Genomic DNA, 18,664 nt, shown 5'->3' on the forward strand with positions numbered 1-18,664 from the left:
AGCCACACTGATCTTAAATTGTGCTCTCTTTGCCTCCCTGAGTCTTTGCACCAGCCGTTTCCCTGGCCTGAATTGTGTTTTCCCTTCCCTTCTTCATCTGGCAAGTTCCTTGACCTCATCATTCGGGTTCATCAGCTTAGATGTCACTGCCTCCAGAAAGTCTTCCTGACTTCCCTACCTAGGTTTTGGGCCTCCCCTAGGTGTTCCCGTAGCATCCCATACTTCCCCCACATAAAACCACGCTTCCCAGTATTCGGGCCCGTGTGTCCTCCCCTCTCACCCTGATTCTGGACTGACTCTGTGAATGGCTTTAGCCAGGAGTGTAGGAGAAGTGACACTGTGAGGGGCCAGGCCGAAGCCTGAGGAAGCCTGGCGGTTTCCACTTTCATACTTTGAGAAGCTCTGAGCCACTATTTAAGAAATCCAGCTCCCCAGCTGGAGAGGCCCTGGGATTACATGGAGAAAGAAAGAGGCCTAGCTGAGCCTTCACAGGGCCCCAGCCCCAGCTGCCATCTGACTGCCACCTCATGACAGACCCCAAGTGAGACCGGCAGAATTGCCCAGCTGAGCCCAGTCAATTCACAGAACTACGAGAGATAATAAAATGATTGTTTTAAGCCACTAAATTTTAGAGTGTTTGCTATGCTGCAATACATAACTAAAGGACCATTCTGGATTTTAATTGTCTGCTGAGTTTGTTTGCCCTGCTAGACTATTTTCTCTGTGAAGGCAGGAACCATATCCATTTAAATAAAAATTATTATATACTCAGGACATTCTCCAGCGCAGAATAAGATCTTCTACACTTGATTAGTGCAAATTAAGAATGTCTACAAAAACGAAGGCAACAACAAATGTCTGGAATACTCACTGTGTTGAGTTCACACTGTTACCAAGGGAAGGTGATTAACTGGACATCAGGGCAATAAGTTCCCAGTATAAGTTAGTCAGCATACCCTTATAGAGAGATTGAGTCAGACTGACTTTGGGCCACAAGCCAGCAACACAGAACAACCTTGGGAGCAGAAGAGAATGGCTAATGGTTTGGGCCTGGAAGTTCAGGCAAAGCTAAAGTCAAGGAAACAAAGCTGTCATCCCCGATGGTATTCCTCTGGGCAACACTGACCAGGTGACGTGGTGCGTCAGTGGGAACTCCAGCTGCCCTCGCCAAGCACCCCTCACTCAAATGGTTTGTTAGTGTTCCCAGGCTTCCAGGGACAAGAGACATCAGAATGCCATTTGACATATCAGAACAGACAGCTTATCTTCTTCAAAAATTTTCAACTTGCTTTCAACACGGAGGGCACTCAATGTATGTGAAAGGAATATATTTCCACTCACATCAATAAATCTCGTGACTGGGGTCTGTTGGCTGTAATCATTATCAGCACAAGATGTCCAGTCAAGTCAACGGGCATTGTTTGAACATCTTCTGTGGGCTGACAGTTTGTGTCAAGCCTTATGTGGGATGCAGAATGGGAAAATGCCATCCCTGCCCTGAGGGAGAGAGCTGGGGAGACTAGACTTACACAAATGAGATAATTAAATAATGGGACAACATATATAATTACTGCAAAATTGTGTAAGGAATTAAATGCTACAGGAATTGGGAAAAGTGGAGAGCAGCGAGGGCTCCAGCTGTTGGGGAGTTGTCACTGAAGAGCTGGATGTGGCCGAGCCTTGAGGAATGAAACCAAGTGCAGACTAGCTGCAAGGAAGAAGGATGCAAAGTGCCAGGAACGAGAAGGGAGCCACACCAGCATGGTTGTTATTTTATATTGAGGTGATAACACAAGGAATGTGAGAAGTGGCTGCCCCAAATCCCAAAGCAAGGGTACTTCTCACGTTTCCCAATACTCACACTTGTGGGCTTTTATTCAGTTTCTTCCACATGCAATGCCTTTCTCCCTTCTCCACCTGGTGAACTTTTGCTCGTATTTCAAGGTCCAGCTCAAAGGCAACTGCTTTTCTGAATCCTTCCATGGTATTCTACAACCCAGTGCTCACGCTTCTCCTGGAATGTGTCTATGTCTTCTGCCTACTCACCTCTACCACTGTAATTCATAAAAACTTACATTTATTTGGCTTTTATTATGTGCCAGGGACTATGCTAAACATTTTAAATGTGTTATTTAAGCCTCACAACAATTGTATGGGGTATTATTTTTCCTATTTTATAGATAAAGAACCTAAGGCTTAAAGTGGTTAAGTAAACTGCCCGAGAACACACAGCTAGGAAGTAAGACAGCTGGGATTCAAATCATCTTTGAAACTCCAGAGACAACTCTCATCTCTGGACCAGGTCTTCCTGGAGGCTCTAAGTGCTCCTAATTCATTGGTCTTTTCAGATTCTAGGATGGTGGCTGACATATGGCTCAAAAATTGTTGAAAAATTACTTCAGTAGTCATATAGCATACCTGGGTCTAAAAGTTGGTACCTGAAGTACTCTTTTACCCCAGGTAGAGACTTCTACCAACCTAGAAATCATATACCTGGGGGGAAGAAGGAGGGAGTATAAGCAACTTACACTTGAATTTGAGGTCCTTTATTTCATGGATGTAAGTGTGGTGAAAGAGGAGATTCTTTGCCACAAAAGAACACACGGACAACACTGGCTGGGTCTGAAGATAGGAGATCTGATTAACATACGGGAGACCTGGAGGCCAGTCTCCTCTTAGGTATTTTGAAAGCAGCCCTTCAAGTTGTCCTTGTCAAACCAGGAAGGACCAGTCGAGATCACTCCATCTGACTCTATCGTGGCGCAGACTGAGACCCAGACAGGGGAATGGCTCGGCCAGAGGCTAGTACAGTGAGACAGGGGTAGATCCCGGGAATCGGAACCCCGCCCGCAGAGTTTTTCATCGCCTACGCAGTCGGGCCTGGGCCTGCATCTCCAAGCAGAGGGCCTTGGGCAGAAAGCTCGGACTACTGGCTTCCTCTGTCAGACCCTAAGGCTCCTCTCCTCCACGCTCTGGGCCTGATGTCTCCCAACACCTCTAGCCTTGGGGCCTGGGGAAGATTGTCCCTTCGCGTCTCCACGGTGTTGGCAAGGTCGTCTCGCACCACCGAGGCCGCCCTCCCGCGCTTCTCAATGGTCCTACTTCTGAGGAGGTTCAGCTCCGCCACCTACGACCCCCGCCTTTGCGCGATCCCCCCATTCTTGTGCGGGCCAATGACACTTCCTCCACCGGAGCCCGGGCCCACATCCCAGCGCCCTTGTCTCAGTTCACCACCCCGCGGCCCCAAATACGCCTCACCCCCACTTCCTTTCTCTGGGTCCGTCCTTCCGGCTGGGCTCCCTTCTAATTGGCTGGCGGAGAGCTTCCTGGGGGACTCGGCCGCTCGCAAGGCGCCACCGCGGCCACTCTAGCCGCCGTCCCGCGCTTTGGCCTCGCTCTTTCGGCTGCTATCTCCCTATGGTGTTGGCGACGACATGTGGCGGCTCCCGGGTCTCCTGGGCCGGGGTAAGGGCTGCTGGAACCGCGGGTCTGTGGCTGCTGAGACTTGGAACCGACGAGGGGGCGAGCTGGAGGACGGAGACAAAGCACTGATGGGCGGGGTTGGAGCAGAGGAGAGGCGCGGCTCTAAGGGGCGGGGGTAGATGCGGAGTTCTGAGCCGAGGGAATTTGGGGTGTGGGCGTGACCAGTGGGAAAGGGTGGGGCTTAGATCCAAAGAGATGGGTGGGGCTACTGGAAGGGGAGGAGTCAAGTAGAGACGGCGGGCAGAGACAATAACGGGGTTAGTGGAGGCCAATCGAGTATGCAGGGCCAATGAAGAGAGGCAGGATTTAGAGACAAAGAGCTCCAAACCTAGAACGAGTGTTTGTGTATGAATGACTAGTCATTTTAGAACAGTGGTTGTCAGCCCTGGGAGGGCATCGGAATCACCCAGGGGACTTTTTCAAAATATAGATACTCAAATCTGAATAATCCTGGTTTATTGGTTGTGGGGTGGCATGCTGGAATCTGTCCTAGGCCTAAGATTCCCACCTGTAAACTTGTTTAAGAATCTCTGCAGAAGCAGGTACCAGTGATTCCTGGGTTCCTGGCGTGGGGCTCTGTCAGTGGTCATAGGGAGGATTGGTGGGGCCACCACTGCCTCAATCCTGTTCATGTCGAAGTGACTGATCCTTGTTCTGCACAGCTCTTCCCCATCTGTCCAGATCTGGCCTCCGTGGGGTAACCCCTAAGTCCACCAGCCCAGATGGGCCTCAGGCTACGTCCTCCAACCTCCTCGTCCCTGTGCCCAGCGTTGACAGGTGAGATACTGCCATTCCATCACCCATGTTCTCCCCTGGCCTCCCTCTCCCCAACTTGGGACAGAACTCGATAGCCTCTGTTGCATTATCTAGGTCCAGTCCCCATGGCCCAGGCCCAGGCCCAGGCCCAGGCACAAGCAGGGGCCCAAGGTCCCATGGATGGAAAGATGCCTTCCAGTGGACGTCTCCCCGTGTCTCCCAGAACACATTTTGGGATGCCATATCGTGGGTAAGTTTTCCCCAGTCCTGTCCTTGACCTTCAGTGTGAATGACGATGCTCCTGTGTTGAAGTATAGCCTAGAAACAAGAGCTTGGTCATCATTGTGCCCGCACTCAAGATTTGAGTAACCCATGGTGCTGGAGCATATTTGGGGAGATATCACATTCCCCTTCTCCCTGCTCCCCATGTATTTATTCCTCTCATTCAGTAAACATTTATTTAGTATCTTCTCTGAACCAGGCATTTTTGCTAGGCACTTAGGGACATAGCAGAGAACAAGGTCGATATGATTCTTGCCTTCATGAAGCTTACAACTAAATAATAGTAACTAGCTAATATTTTATTTATTAATGTAAAGAATTATATATGCATTGTCTTCTTTAATCTTTACAAAATCTTGCAAAGGAAATACAATCTCCATTTTATAGATAAGGAAACTCTGGCTCTGAAGCTTTAGGTAACACACTTAAGGTCACACAGCTGTTAAGCAGAGGAACCAGATTTAACTCTGGAGCTCCTGCTCTTAGCTCCAATGCTGTACAGCTTGGTTGCTGCACCTCATATGGCTCGTTAAAGTACGTGGTACAAATCCTGGCCCCATAATAGTTGCTCAATAAATATTTGTTCAATCTGATCTATAAAGTCAGATGCTCAGTAGCTAATACTGTGTCTCAACAGGGCAGCATCTTTGCCTTCCAGGTTCTGCTTATAAGGTATTCCAAATGAAGTTGCCACTCACATCACTCTTGTGTCTGTCACATCTCATCCCTCTTACTTTCATGCTGTGTACTTTGGGCAAGTGATCTGACCTTTCTAAGCATCAGTTGTCTTATCTCTGACTTGGTGTCATCAGCAGAGCTGAGCCTGGAATGTCTCCATGCCATAAGCACGTCTTCCTGGGGAGCTGTGGACTAAGGGCATAACACACCTTGGAGAGGGGAGTGTTTTCCCATTTTGTCAAAGATCTGAGCCTATATCCCAGGGGTCCTGATGCCTTCCCTCAGCTCTGTCACTACTGCCCAGGTGAAGGGTCCTGAGCACAAGCTATCTCCAGTGCCACGGATACATGTCCCCGCTGTTGACATTGCTGGAACCTTCTCTTCCTTCTGGCCTCAGCATACACATCACTTCTACAGAGAGACTTTCTCTGACTCGCTGTCCTGTCAGGGCTCCCTCTCATGCTCTGTGTGAACTCCTGATTTGTTTCCTTAGTGGCATTTAGCATAATTTGTAGTTATTTATTTCTCTGTGTACTTGGATTTTGTCTTTTTCCCTCAATGAAGATATAAACTCCATGAGGGCAGAGACTGGGTCTGTCTTGTTTCCCACTGTACACAGTGCCCGTGGCAACAAATAAGTATTTGGGTGTCCCTTCCCGTGCACAACACAGGAAGGGACAGGGAAAACCAGGCAGTCACTGGACTAGGAGCTAGCTCGGGTCTTCTGCAGACCTGTCAGAGAAGAGACACCTACAACAAGCCTGTATCTGTGAATGTGTGTGTGGTGGGCTGGCTGGGTTGGCAGGGAGGGGGGTTGTGCCAGGCTAGAGTAAGAGTGAACCTTATAGGAAATGCTGACCTGTCTGCATCTGGCTGCAGCTGTGGCCAAGCCCAAACTTACCACATCATCTTTTTGCCTACTTCAACTCTGTTTATTCAGTCACTCACTCACGCATTTATTCATTAATACTATATCTTAGTGCTCTGCCAGGCACCGGGGATACCTTGGTGAACAAAACAGACAGGGTTCCTGACCTCATGGTGCTTAGAGACTAACAGGAGAGACAGACCTTGATAACTCACTGTAGAAATGACTATTTAAGTAGCAGCGCACTCAGGGCTCAAGAGGGGAGGTTTGGGTGCTCTGAGAGTGTGTAGTAGGGGAGCAGCCGCAGCCAGGAGTCAGGCAAGGCTTCTCGAGGAAGTGGTGTTGGAGCTGAAGGCTGAGACTGAGGGAGTTGCCTGGCGGAGGGCTGTGTCCCCTGATGTGCTGTCTTCCGCAGGGCACTCTGGCCGTGCTGGCCCTGCAACTGGCAAGGCAGATCCACTTCCAGGCGTCCCTGCCAGCAGGACCTCGGCGAGCGGAGCGCTGCTCTTGGCGCAGCCCCCTGGACCGTTTCCTCTCATCTCCCTTGTGGCCCCTGCACTCCTGTGAGCTCTCAATCCCGGGGACAGGAGGGTTGGGCTGGGAGTTTCCAGGAAGCATCTCTGGACACACCTCAGGAAAAGAGCCATCAGCAGCTCCTCGCCTTTCCTATCTGTAGTCAGAGGAAGGGGAATGTGAGGAAGTTCTGTCTGCCCAGGGTGCAAACCACACCTGCCCTCCAGTGTCCTCCCATGTCGTCCCCTCACCATCTGTGGAGGGAGCCCCAAAGGAGTCCAGGCTGTTTTACATCCTAGGTGTGGCTTCCTGCCTACTCCCCAGCCAGGTTAGGTTAGGTCATTCTCTGGTCAATCATTCATTAATAAGTGAATCTTTACTAAATAGCTGTTATGTGCCATGGTACAGAGTCAAAGGAGCATGATGGTTAAGGCTCTGGAGTTCCACTGTCAGGGTTCAAGCCCAGAACTGCCGGTACTAGTTTTGTTTCCATAGATAAGTCACTTTTAACTTCCCTGTGTCTCAGTTTCTTCATCTATAAAAGGGGGTAATAATAAAACCCACGCCATAGGTTTCTTGCAAGGACTAAATTGAGTTAATACAAGTCAAGGACCTAGGACAGTGCCTGGCACGTAGTAAGTGCTCCGCAGGTATTAGTTTAAGTTCTTGCCCTTATTATGATGATTATAATCATTATCAATATTACCGTCAAAGTGCTAGGTGCTGGCACTAGAACAGAGAATAAGGTAGATGTCTCCCTGCCCCTGGAAGAATTCAAGCAGAGGAGTGACTTACGCTTAAGATGGGGGACCAGCATAAAGGTGGGGCCGTCTCCACCCTTGCAGAGGAAAGCCAACTGAGGAAATGGAGAAGGGGGCACGTGAAGGATGCGTCACAGGAGTTCCCAGATTCTTCCTTTGGCCCCTCCAGACCTCAGGGAGGGCTCAGTCACCCCGAGCAGGCTGAACTGATCCTCTTTGACGTGAGCGCTCTCACTGGCTCTTTCCAGCACTGAGGAGGTACATTCTGCCCAGCCCTGACCACCCGGCTCCTAGGCACTCTGGCCTCAGGAAACTCAGGCTGGGCCACGAAGAACCCGCCACTCAGCCCGAGAGCCTCTCTTCACACAGCTCCTTGGGAGCAGCTGGTCTTCAGGGTCCCTCTGAGGAAGGTACGGTCCCCCCCACCCCAAATCAGCAGCAGGCCAGTGGGGTGGGCGTGGGGAGCTGGGCAGATGGACATTTGTTGCTGCATATGGCAGATAAGGGAACTGTCATTCCTGGAAGCCCCCAGGCTTTCTGGGGCAGTTTGGAATTATTTGGGTTCCTGGCAGTAGTGCTGGATGGAGGGGCTGGGTGGACTGGGAGAGTGGGAAAAAAGGAGAAATAGCACCTTCCCCCTTTGCCCTGGTGGGTGTCAGGCCCTCTCCCTTGCAGACCCCAGTGACACCGGCTTCCTGGAGGCCAGCAATAGCTTCAAGTCAGAGGCAAAGCCAGCCCAGCCTCAGCCCCCTGGCAAAAAGCAGGTATTGTCCCCATTTGGCCACCCAGATCCCCGTAACATTCCCCTGGGCGGGTGAACTGTCCTATGATGAGTCTTTACATTTTTTCCACAGGAACAAGAGAAATCAAAAACTCTTTCCCTCGAGGAGGCCGTGACTTCCATTCAGCAGCTCTTCCAGCTCAGTGTTTCCATCGCTTTCAACCTCCTGGGTAAGGGGGTAGACTCTGCCTCAAGACAGGATGGGAAAATGGAAAGGGTGTGGGGTAGATCAAACAGAGTCGGGGTAGGGAGTGGCTTACACAAGAGAGAGTTTATTTTCTCCCAGATGGGTAGACCATGGTGGCACAGTGGTGTCAGCGACCTATTTTCAGTCAGATGGTTCTGCCATTCTTAAAATGGGTTTCCATCTCAAGGTCCGGTTTGCCTCCTATTGAAATTCTAGCCAGCTAGAAGGGGAGGCGTGGGAAAGCTAAAGGACCCTTCCTTCCCAGCTGAGAAGTTGCACAGATCATTGTCCCGAATGAAGACTTACGGCCATCCTAATCACAGGGAACCTGGGAAGTGTAGTCTTTAGCTGATTGATTACAGTTCCCTGAAAATTCGGTTACTGTGTAAGGAGGAGAAGATAAATCTTGGAGGACACCTTGCATTATCTGCCACACTTAGGCAGGAACAGACTCCTGAGGTGTGAAGCAGGCCATCAAGTACAGGAATAGGAGCACTTCCTTGCCCACATCTGGAGACTCTAGATGCCCCTGCACTATTTGTCCTGTTCTCTGCAGTGACTTGGCTTGTTTCAGGCCTTCTCATATGGAGATCCAGACTCCCAGCAGCATCTGTTGAAGTCTAGTGGGCAGGTGGATAAGAGGCTGGGGTTCATTCAGTACAAATGTATTAAGCATTCACCTTCTGCTAGGCCCAGTTTAGGTATTGAGGATACAGTGATTCATAAGACAAAGTCCTTACTCTCATGCAGCTGACATATATTGAGGGAGAGGAAAACAAAAAATTGGCAAACAAATGAAAAATGAAATTTCAAATGCTGTTAAATGTTATGAGGAAAATTAAACAAGGAGATGTGTTAGTGACTTGCACAAGGAGCAGCTGTGATTTGGAAGGACCTCAAGGTTTGGAAGATCCTTGAGCTGACTGACAAAAACAAGCCAGTCTTGTTTCCATCTGGAGAAAGAGCTTTCCGAGCAGGGGGAACAGCAAGTGCAAACGTCCTGAGGCAGGCAGTTTTGTTTGTTAAAGGAACAAAAGAAAAGTGAATGTGGCTGAAGCTTAGTGATTACCAGAAGAATAGAGAGATGAAGTCAGAGAAGCAAGTGGGGGCCAGATCGGATCAGGCCTCCTGAGCTGCGGTGATGTGTGGATCTTTAAAGTGAGTCAGGAAGCCATTGGAGGGTTTTATGCTGGAGCAGGAAGCAAGTTAGTCACATAATCTGATTTACTTTTTCAAAGATCTCTCTGGCTGTTGTGTAGACAGACGTGGATTGTAGGGAAGCCAGAGGGGAAACAGACTGGATTGGAGCTGGTACTGATAGGTAAGCAAAATGCGATGGTGACTTGGTGTAGGTTAGAGGCAGAGGGGCTGGATCGGGGACCCAGCGTGGGGAATGGGGACAGGGTATCCTTTGTCCTCTCAAGTCTTCTCCTCAAGGACGGAGGGCTCTGTGAACCCTCCACAGCGAGTTTCCAGGCAGCCAGGAGGTGACTAATTCATTGCTAGCTGAATGGTACCCGGCTTCTACCTCGTTAGCTTTTTGTGATTTTGATGGGCAGACAGTCTCTTCTGAGAATTTTCTTGCCCATTCCTTCCTTCATAGACATATTCATTTATTCAGTAAGTGCTAAGCACTGTGGCAGAACACAAAGGGAGCATAAGCCATAATCATATTTTGCATTTGTATAGAGCTTTCACCCTATGCAGAGTTATTTCTTCTACACTCTTTTTCTGCTTCTGCCTCCAGGATTTTACAGTATAATTGAGGGGACAGGGCTTGTACTCCTGAAACAGTTTAGCTCCTAGAAAAATCCTTGTATATTAAGTCAGTGCCAAAAGAGTGTTTAAAGCCTGAGTGTGGTCTGAAGGTTCTAGAACAGAATAGGATGGGAAGGCCTGATGATGGAGGCAGAAAAATATCACGGGCAGGAGAAATAGTCTGAGCAAAGGCTTAGAGATGAGAGTTGGCTATGCCCAGCCCCTTCTCTGTTTTCCTTTTTGTTTGGCTGATAAAAAAGAACATAGGCTTGATTGCTGGACATCCCTGAGTTCAGGTCGAGGCTTTTTTAATCTCTCAGCTTCCTCATAAAACAAGATGAACAACATCAGCTGTATCACTTACATTATGTTGGTTATAAGCAGCCTAAACCCACTCTGGCTCACCTAAGTACAAAAAGAATCTGTTGGAATCTATTAACCAGCAAAGCCTCAGAAAGAACAGGAATCAGGGAAGCTGCAGGGATCCAGGGGGCGGTAACTGAGAGACAGCATCTTCCGAGTGCTGCTGTCACAGTAAACCTGCAGAAGCTGTTTTCTCTCCTGTCCAAACCAGATCAAGATTCAGATTCCTGAAAGAGGGTCTCATTGGTTGGGAAGAGCGCAGGTCGCATTGATTGACAGCACTGGGGGGAGGGCTGTTTCCAAAGGGAAATTGGGACGCTGTCACCTAGAGAAGGATGGTGTACAGGAGGGCAGAACCCACCGTGTCTCTGGCAAACCAGTGAAATACTCAGAGGATAGGAATACAAAATGTCTAGCACAAAAAAGAAAGGAAGGAGCTTTTGGATATCTGGCCGAGGATGTAGGGAAGTTCACAGAGGAAGCTGTGTTTATGTCCTGTGCTTTCTTACAGGGACAGAGAACATGAGGGATGGGGACCACGTGGCTGCCTTTTCTCACTTCCAGAAAGCAGCAGATCGCGGCTACAGCAAAGCTCAGTACAACGTGGGCTTGTGTCACGAGCATGGCAGAGGCACCCCCAGGGACCTTGACAAGGTACTGCACCTCCTCCCTGCCCCAAAGCCCGTCCCCTGTGCTGTGCTACCCAGAGTGACCTCCAGAGATGAGCAGTGGGCAGGGCTTGGGAAAGTCCAGCTTCTCTCTCCCAATTGGGAGGGGAAAATAAGAAAGAAGCTCCCAGCTTCTAGGAATTTAGATTCAAAATTCCGGGAGACCAGGGACCTTGCCTTTCTTCTTTGCAGCTATATCTTCACAACCAAAACATTACCTTGATGAATAGATTAATTAATCCCAAAATGTAGGATGAGTACACAAAGATGTTATATTTGAGAATGTATTTCTTAGAATTGTATATGATGGCCAAAGAAAAAAGAAAGCAACTTGAAGTTCCTTCAGTAGAGGATTGGTTAGTAACATCTATGTGAGCCTTAAAAATGATGGGCTAGATCTATATTTATTTGCAGGGAAAGATATTCATGGTGTATCATTAAGTGAAAAAATTGGTTCTAAAATAGTGAGTGTGGTTCTCTCTCTCCACACACACACACACACACACACATATAATGTATATGTATATATATGTAAATACATATAGTATATATGGGAAGAAATTTGCAAGGCTATACACTAAAACGTGAACAGAGAATGATCTTTAAGAGGCAAGATTTCTTGGAATTTTATGTTTTTCTTTTCGACTTATCTGTATTTTCTGACTTATCTGTAATGATTATGTAGTACTTAATTAAAATAAGTTTCTAACATTTCATTCCCCCAAAAAGTTACCAGTAGACTGGCTGTTTCTCCCTTTGCCCAGGCAGCCCTTTATTACCAGTTGGCTGCCGGCCAGGGCCACAGCCTGGCTCAGTACCGCTATGCCAGGTGCCTGCTGCAAGACCCAGCCTCCTCGTGGGACCCCGAGCGGCAGAGGGCAGTGTCCATGCTGAAGCAGGCTGCAGACTCAGGCTTGAGAGAGGTAACTGCCATTGGTGCAGTGGGTCCTGGGCACCTGGGACGTGGGGCCTCCCAGGGACCATGTGAGGCCTAGCAGTGACCAAGGTACCTTTTTCCTTCCTCCTTGACCACAGGCCCAAGCTTTCCTCGGGGTGCTTTTCACCAAGGAACCGTACCTGGACGAGCAGAGAGCCGTGAAATATCTTTGGCTTGCAGCCAACAATGGGGTATGAGATCTCCAGGCTCCAGGCATGTGGGGGATCAAGTCTGATAAAGGAAGGGGATTTTGGAACTGGTACTGAGTTCTGCTGTGCTTAGGAGACAGTTAATAGGAGCACTGGGCCGGCTTCAAACCTTAGTAACTCTCCCTGACTTACGTGTGCCCCCTGGGTGGCTCTCGTGGTGTGCAGGGGCTGGCTCGCACCAGCCTGCGAGTATTGTCGGTAGCTTGGTATCAGCTATAAGAGGAGCATTTGCACCACAGAGATCGCCAAATGCTACAAAGCAGGGCTTTTTCCCGTGAAGAGCGGGTTGTTAACCATTTACTAGCATACTACTGGGCTGGTCACTTCTTATTTTCCTTGTCTCTAAAATCAGGATAATAATGCCTGCCTTACCTGGCTACTACTTCACAAGGTTGTTGTGAGGATCAAAATCTAACTGAGATAATAAGTGTGAAAGCACTTTGTATACTGTACACCTGAAAGGTACACCCATCACAAGTGACCTTGTCCGGGGAAGTCAAGACGTGAGGTGAAGACAGTGAGCAGTTCGGTGGGGGGAGGATGTCTGCGTGTCCATGAACGGGGGGGGGTTGGCCTCTTCCAGGCAGTGTGACCCAGAGTTTGTTACACAGAACATTAGTTCCATGGGCTGTTTATAAGTAATACAAGGAAAATGGTCAGATGGGCTCAGGAAATAATGAGTTAAAGAGGGACCTTTAATGTAGGGAATCTCAGACCTTTATGTCAGTGAGAATCACTGAAAAGACATCTGTGAGTCTGTTGTATCCTCAAGTGTCTCTGAGCAGTATATGTATCCTTATATTTTTTATTGAAGTGTAGTTGACTTACAATGTTGAATTAGTTTCTGGTGTGACCAGTATATATATATATATATATATATACATTTTTTTTTTTTAGTGAAGTATAATCAGTTTACAATGGGGCAGTTACATGAACACCAGTATATTTTTTGAGTTGTATCTTGAAGGACCAGGAGCCCTGGATTAAAGCCAGCAATGTGCATGTTCTAGACTGTCCCTGCAGTGGGGCTGCAACTTCTCCTTGTTTTCTGGCCAACACAGTGATAGCTTCGTTGAACCCTTGGACATCAGAATACTTCTCCTTTTTCACTCAGTGTTGCCCAAAGTATCTGCAGTAGCCGTCAAAAGGGCTACCAGCCTCTTTGCCTGCCTTTCCTTGAAAGAGCCCCACAGCTTTCCTTGGGCTGAATGGGCCTTGTGACCGTGTCCGGGACAAGCCTGGGGCACCCTGGCCTGCTTTAGTCACCCAGCCTGCCAGGAGGAAACGTGCGCAAAGGGATGTTGTGTAACAGCACCCAGCAGGGTGGGTGTTTGGCCTTACAAATGTCCAGTGCTAGGTTCTAAGCCGGCCTGTAGCCAAGGAGTCCACCATATTTATCATATAGGCTTTGGCCTATATGTTACAGAAACTCTTTCCAGAAATTTGACTATAGAATGTCGAAGAGAAACAGAAGCATGGTTAGAAGATTGAATATAATGAAAATATTTATCACAGAGAGGGAGAGATCAGTGATATGGGCGACTAAAGGTATGAAAATAATAACTAATCTAAGCACTTTCCACATATTGACACACTTAATCCTCACAATGATGTAATAAAGTAGGTGCTATTATTATACCCACTTTACAGGTGAGGAAACTGAGGCACAGAGACATAGAGTAACATGACTGAGGGTACACAGCTGGTAAGTGGTGGAGCCAAGCTTGGAACCCAGGCGGTCTGGCTGTAGAGGTGGGGCTCCTAATCCCTGCCGGATACCGCATCTCCGAGGAGCCCAGTTCTCAGTGAGAGGGGAGAGAGGGTCCAGGGCACTGGACAAAGGGATTAGCCTTTTAACCTTTCAAAGGAGGAGAGCGAGTTCTCTGTAATGTATGTTCTGTAGCCCTCTCGGTAGAGATTCAGGAAGGCATATAAGGTCTTCAGAGGCCGAGCCTCCACCCTTGCTCCTGACTCTTTCAGGATAACGCAGGAGCCTGGCTCCCTGGGCTCCCATAGCAAGGCTGAGTGCTTCCTGCAGCCTTCACCCCTTCAGTGCCATCCTCAGGAAGAGAAGCTCCCTCACTGCTCTGGCCAGAATCTCCCTGGGTGGAAAGATCCCTGTCTCCTTTGCTGGGCAAGCTCTGGGCCTCCGGCTCTTCATAGCTAAGATCCCTTGGTCCAGGGAGGGTCAGGGCTGGGCCTGACCCTGCAGGGATGAAGTGCAGGCATGCCTGACTTCTGCGCCTTTCTCCTGCCTCAGTGGTTCAGTTCTCCAGTCCTGCATGAGTGTGCATCTATGTGTCTGTCCATCTTCTCTTTTAGGACTCACAGAGCAGGTACCACTTGGGAATTTGTTATGAGAAGGGCCTTGGTGTGCAGAGGAATCTGGGAGAGGCCATGAGATGTTACCAGCAGTCAGCAGCTCTGGGGAACGTGCCCGCCCAGGAGAGGCTGCAGACCCTCTTTTCCATGGAGGCAGCAGGTACAGATGAGAGTCAAAGCCAGCAGGTCCCTCCTCGGAGCTCAGCACCCTGTGACACAGAAGGGGGTGGCAGGAGCCCTCGGTCTCCTTGTCATTTCCTGCCCCAGACCAACCCAACCTGAGTTTTCACCCCTGCTCGGTCACTGAACTTGGGCTTCATCTTTGCATCTGCAAAGGCTCTGGTTTGCACCTCTGTTTCTTCACGTCTGAAAATTCATTCATTTGTAGGATTCACTGGGATGACAGCAAAGGGCTTAGCACAGCCTGGCGCACAGTCAGCGTTGAAAAAATGGTAGCTGCTCTGATGATTTGTCAGGAGAGACACTATCCTGAGGCTGCCTCAGTGCCCTGACTTCCCCGTCTAGGGCTCTGGGAGCCCTGCTCACTCCTCAGTCACTCGGGCTGGCCTGGGTTAACAATGCCAGGGAACCAAGTCCTTTAAGGAGGCCCTTCTCCGAAGTCAGAGTCCAGGAACGCAGTGTGAGTAAGAGTTGCTCTCACCTCTCCTCGCAGCCCCGGGGCCCGGCGAGCTGGCAGTTAGAGGATTGAAGTCATTTTCCAGCCCATCCCTCTGCAGCCTGAACACCCTGCTGGCAGGAGCCTCGTGCCTGCCACACGCCTTGAGCACAGGGAACCTTGGCCTCCTCTATAGAAGCGGGCATCTCAGAGCCAGCCCCGGAGCCCCCAGCAGGGCTGTCCCCCACCATGCGTACCCCTTGGAAAGGAGTCTCGTCAGACTGGGTTTTGGCTAAGGTGAGATAAAACACAGTCACTGGTACCTCTCACTGGTGCTGGGGGGCGAGGCGGGCATGGAGGGGGTGGGATGGCAACAAAAATCGGGTGTCGGCGTCCCTTTCCAGGGTGGAAATTCCAATAGGAGATCAGGTTCTCAAGCAATTTCAAGTGCATAGCTAATAAGTGACTTTGACGGTTTCCCCCAGTTGTAGCCTCACAAATGAGCGGTGAATGCATTCAAGGTCATTTCTGGTCTACGTAAAAAGGATTTGTCCCGTGACCTGTGAAGACCTTTACTTAAGGATCCAGAGACCCTGGTCCTTGCCTTCACCTTTGTCTTTGAGCAAATCACTTCCCTTTTACCCTGGCCATGCCTCAGTTTCCTTGGGCTTAGACCACATCATTTTTTGCCAGTATCTGATGTGTGTGCCTCCTGTGGTTCACAAGAGGATTTGGGGTGATACTCGGGGTTTTTATTATTTTCTTTTCTTTTCTCCTTTTTCAGTTTAAAGGTTTTTTATTTTACTAGTTGTATACTTAATATATATCATTAAAAAACATGATTAGCATATTATAGTTTCACAGATATGAAAAATAGTGTATCAAGTTAGAGAAAAACCTTGTGACATTGTGTAAAAGGGGAGCACAGATCCAGAGAGGTGGCAGAAGTCGTCAGGTGGTTCCATGAAGGGCTAAAACCCGGGAAATACAGAATCAGGTGGCTTTTGTTCATCCCCAGTGGATTCGTGATTGTCTCCACTTCCCCTCTGATTTGGAAGGAAGGGGTTTAGGGTGTACATGCCTGATGTAACTGCTTGACTTTTTCAGACCTCCACCCTTCACTCAGCCCTGAAGATGGAGCCTGTGGAGCCTCAGAGAAATACCTCGACTTGAGTTCCAAAGAGGCCAGGTATCCACCCACCTTCCCAAAGAACCTTAAGTCCCTGCCCAGCACTGTAAAGAAGAGGAAAGTATGTGAACGCCCAGGTTCTGGCCACGTCACTTTGAAGCAGTGGCCTGATTCGCTGTGTTGCTTCCTCAGTTGTAGACCAAGGGCAGCAGCCTGCCCCCCCCCCCCCCTGCGGGCAGATGTGGGGCATTTCATTGCAGAAAGGACCTTGGTGCTCACTTAGGCCTGAGGAGGCGGAGTGATGCCCATGGTTACGTGGCTTTATGAGTCACCAGGCCAGGACAAGGACCCCAGCCTCCTGACGCCTGGCCCAGGGCTCTTTTGCAACAGTTCTCACCGTCATTTTATGTGAAGGTGTTATTATTGTCCCGCTGATAGGAGGGGGTAAATGGAGATTGAGCCTCCAGAGTCTTGGAGCAGGAGTATGTAGATTTTGAGACCCTCGTTTGTGAAAGGTGTGCCAGAAATAGATGTGAGCTTAATAAAACAGATCCTGGATTATCTCATCTCTCTTGCCCTTGAGTGTGTTGGGGAAAGCCAGGGAGACAGGCCGCGGAAGCTGAAAGCTGAGGCTCCATCTTCATCTTTAAACTCTCCATTAACCAATTTAAAGGGTCTTAAAAGCTTCTCCAAGAAAGAGACATAGAAAAAAATGATTTCTGAGTCAACGCTAATGACTCCAATTACTGAATTTGTGCAGAGCTGTTCCCTGGCTTCTGGATGTTAGCCCAAGTTCAATAGCAGAGATGTGGTGGAGGTAGCGGGTGGGAGGGACTGAGGACCAACCCCACTGGGGACTGTTCAAATGGGAAAGACCAGTTAGCATGCCCAGCCCAAAGAGGGGAGGATTTGCAGAGGGGAGTTGTCTGCATTTCCTTCTCTGCTGCCCCCAGCCTCTGGTGGTCTCACCCCACTTTTCCCAGCACCTTCCTGTCACTGCTACAGCCCTAAGCTTCCTCTAGCTCCAGGACACCCCCTCCTCCATTTCCAGGGCTGCCCCGCACACTGGCCTCACCCCCACAGACGGCTCCTGAGAAGTATGGACGTTGGACTTCGGTATCCTCAGCGCTTAGCACGATGCCCAGTCGTGCAGGTAGCGGCTCAATACACATTGGTTAAAGCTCAGGTTGTTTTTTTTTTAAGCTAAGCAGTGCACTAATCTCTCTGGGGTTAAAAAAAAGGTTTCTGTGGTCGAATAAGTTTGGGAAACGTTGCACTAGACAACCCCCTTTTATAGATTCACAATGCACATCAACATATTCAAGGTTCCAAGAAGTCCGGCCGTAAAGAACTCGGTTAACCCAGTGCTTCCCTTGAAGAGTCGGGCACAGAGCCCGGCTCCCCGCAGATTGTCGATGAAACTTCCTGGGGCACCCTCTGTGTAAAATGTCACTTCTTGCCCTCCCCACTCGTCAGCTCTTCCCCTCCTGTTGTCACTTGAGGTCCTCCGATGAGCACTTCCTCCTGGCTGTGCCTGGGGCCGAGGGGCAGTTCAGACAGTCCAGGGACACTGGGCCTCCAGTGTTGATGGTCAGATAAGGCTCTCCCTCCCCCTTAGTCGTTAGAAGTGAAGTGCTGAGCCAATTTAGGGTGCCACATGTGGAGGTCGGATATTTTTAAGCTTTCCTTGTGGAGCAGGAAGGATGCAAGAGTTGTGAGAGAGATGCTGTTGAGGGACCAAAACTCCCCGGCTGTTCAGTCCCTGCAGTCTCCATTCAGCCCCAGGGGACAGGCCTCCTCGGCAGACCCTGGAACTGCTGTGCTTGTGCCATTAAAATCCCATCATTAATGACACATTGTCCGTGCCCTTAAAGGAAATGTGAGGGGAGGCCAGGGAGGTGGCCCCATTCAGCAGGGCCAGCCTGGGTCAGGATGACCCCAGGTTCGAGCCCTGGTGTCCTCAACAGTGAGATCTTTGTGTGAGGCTCTGCCACCTCGGTTTCCTCGTTTGGAGATGCTGTTTTCAGGGAGCGCTGACACGATGGTGGGAATGAGGTTCATTATATCTTCAGTGCTGATACAGGGCGGGGTACCTAGTAAATGTTCAGTCAGTATTTATTCAGTGAATGAGTGATTCTCCGCTTTGTCCTCTCTCCACCCAGCCCCCAGCCTACCCAGCACCTTAGAGGTGCTTTAAATATTTGTTGAATGAATGGTTGTGTATGCCCCAATCACCACTGCTATTCCTAGTGCCTCTCCTGCCCTGTAGGAACTGCTCAATAAATACAAAATGTTTGTTGAATGAGCATTGCTGATCAGGCCTCCCCTCCCCCCACCCATTACACTGCGCCCA

General features: G+C 49.4%; 1 protein-coding gene and 1 long non-coding RNA gene across 2 annotated transcripts in view; one reads left to right on the plus strand and one right to left on the minus strand.

Moving 5' to 3' along the window:
* LOC116662744 overlaps nt 1-3,322 on the minus strand; it is an 8,826-nt gene extending 5,504 nt beyond the window's left edge. Inside the window, exon 1 of the long non-coding RNA XR_004318758.1 lies at nt 2,529-3,322. This is a non-coding gene — a long non-coding RNA (uncharacterized LOC116662744). The remainder of the gene's footprint in view (nt 1-2,528) is intronic.
* DELE1 (DAP3 binding cell death enhancer 1) lies at nt 3,039-16,877 on the plus strand. The gene is made up of 13 exons (XM_032477000.1): nt 3,039-3,465; nt 4,146-4,260; nt 4,354-4,489; nt 6,483-6,630; nt 7,590-7,751; nt 8,017-8,105; nt 8,196-8,292; nt 10,942-11,084; nt 11,863-12,021; nt 12,134-12,226; nt 14,567-14,726; nt 15,240-15,479; nt 16,290-16,877. Exons 1-12 carry the CDS (start codon nt 3,435-3,437, stop codon nt 15,476-15,478), a joined length of 1,572 nt encoding a protein of 523 aa, XP_032332891.1. The 5' UTR covers nt 3,039-3,434; the 3' UTR covers nt 15,479; nt 16,290-16,877.
* Nucleotides 16,878-18,664: the final 1,787 nt, after the last annotated feature.

The sequence above is a fragment of the Camelus ferus genome, chromosome 3 (assembly GCF_009834535.1).
Source record: "Camelus ferus isolate YT-003-E chromosome 3, BCGSAC_Cfer_1.0, whole genome shotgun sequence".
NCBI lineage: Eukaryota > Metazoa > Chordata > Mammalia > Artiodactyla > Camelidae > Camelus > Camelus ferus.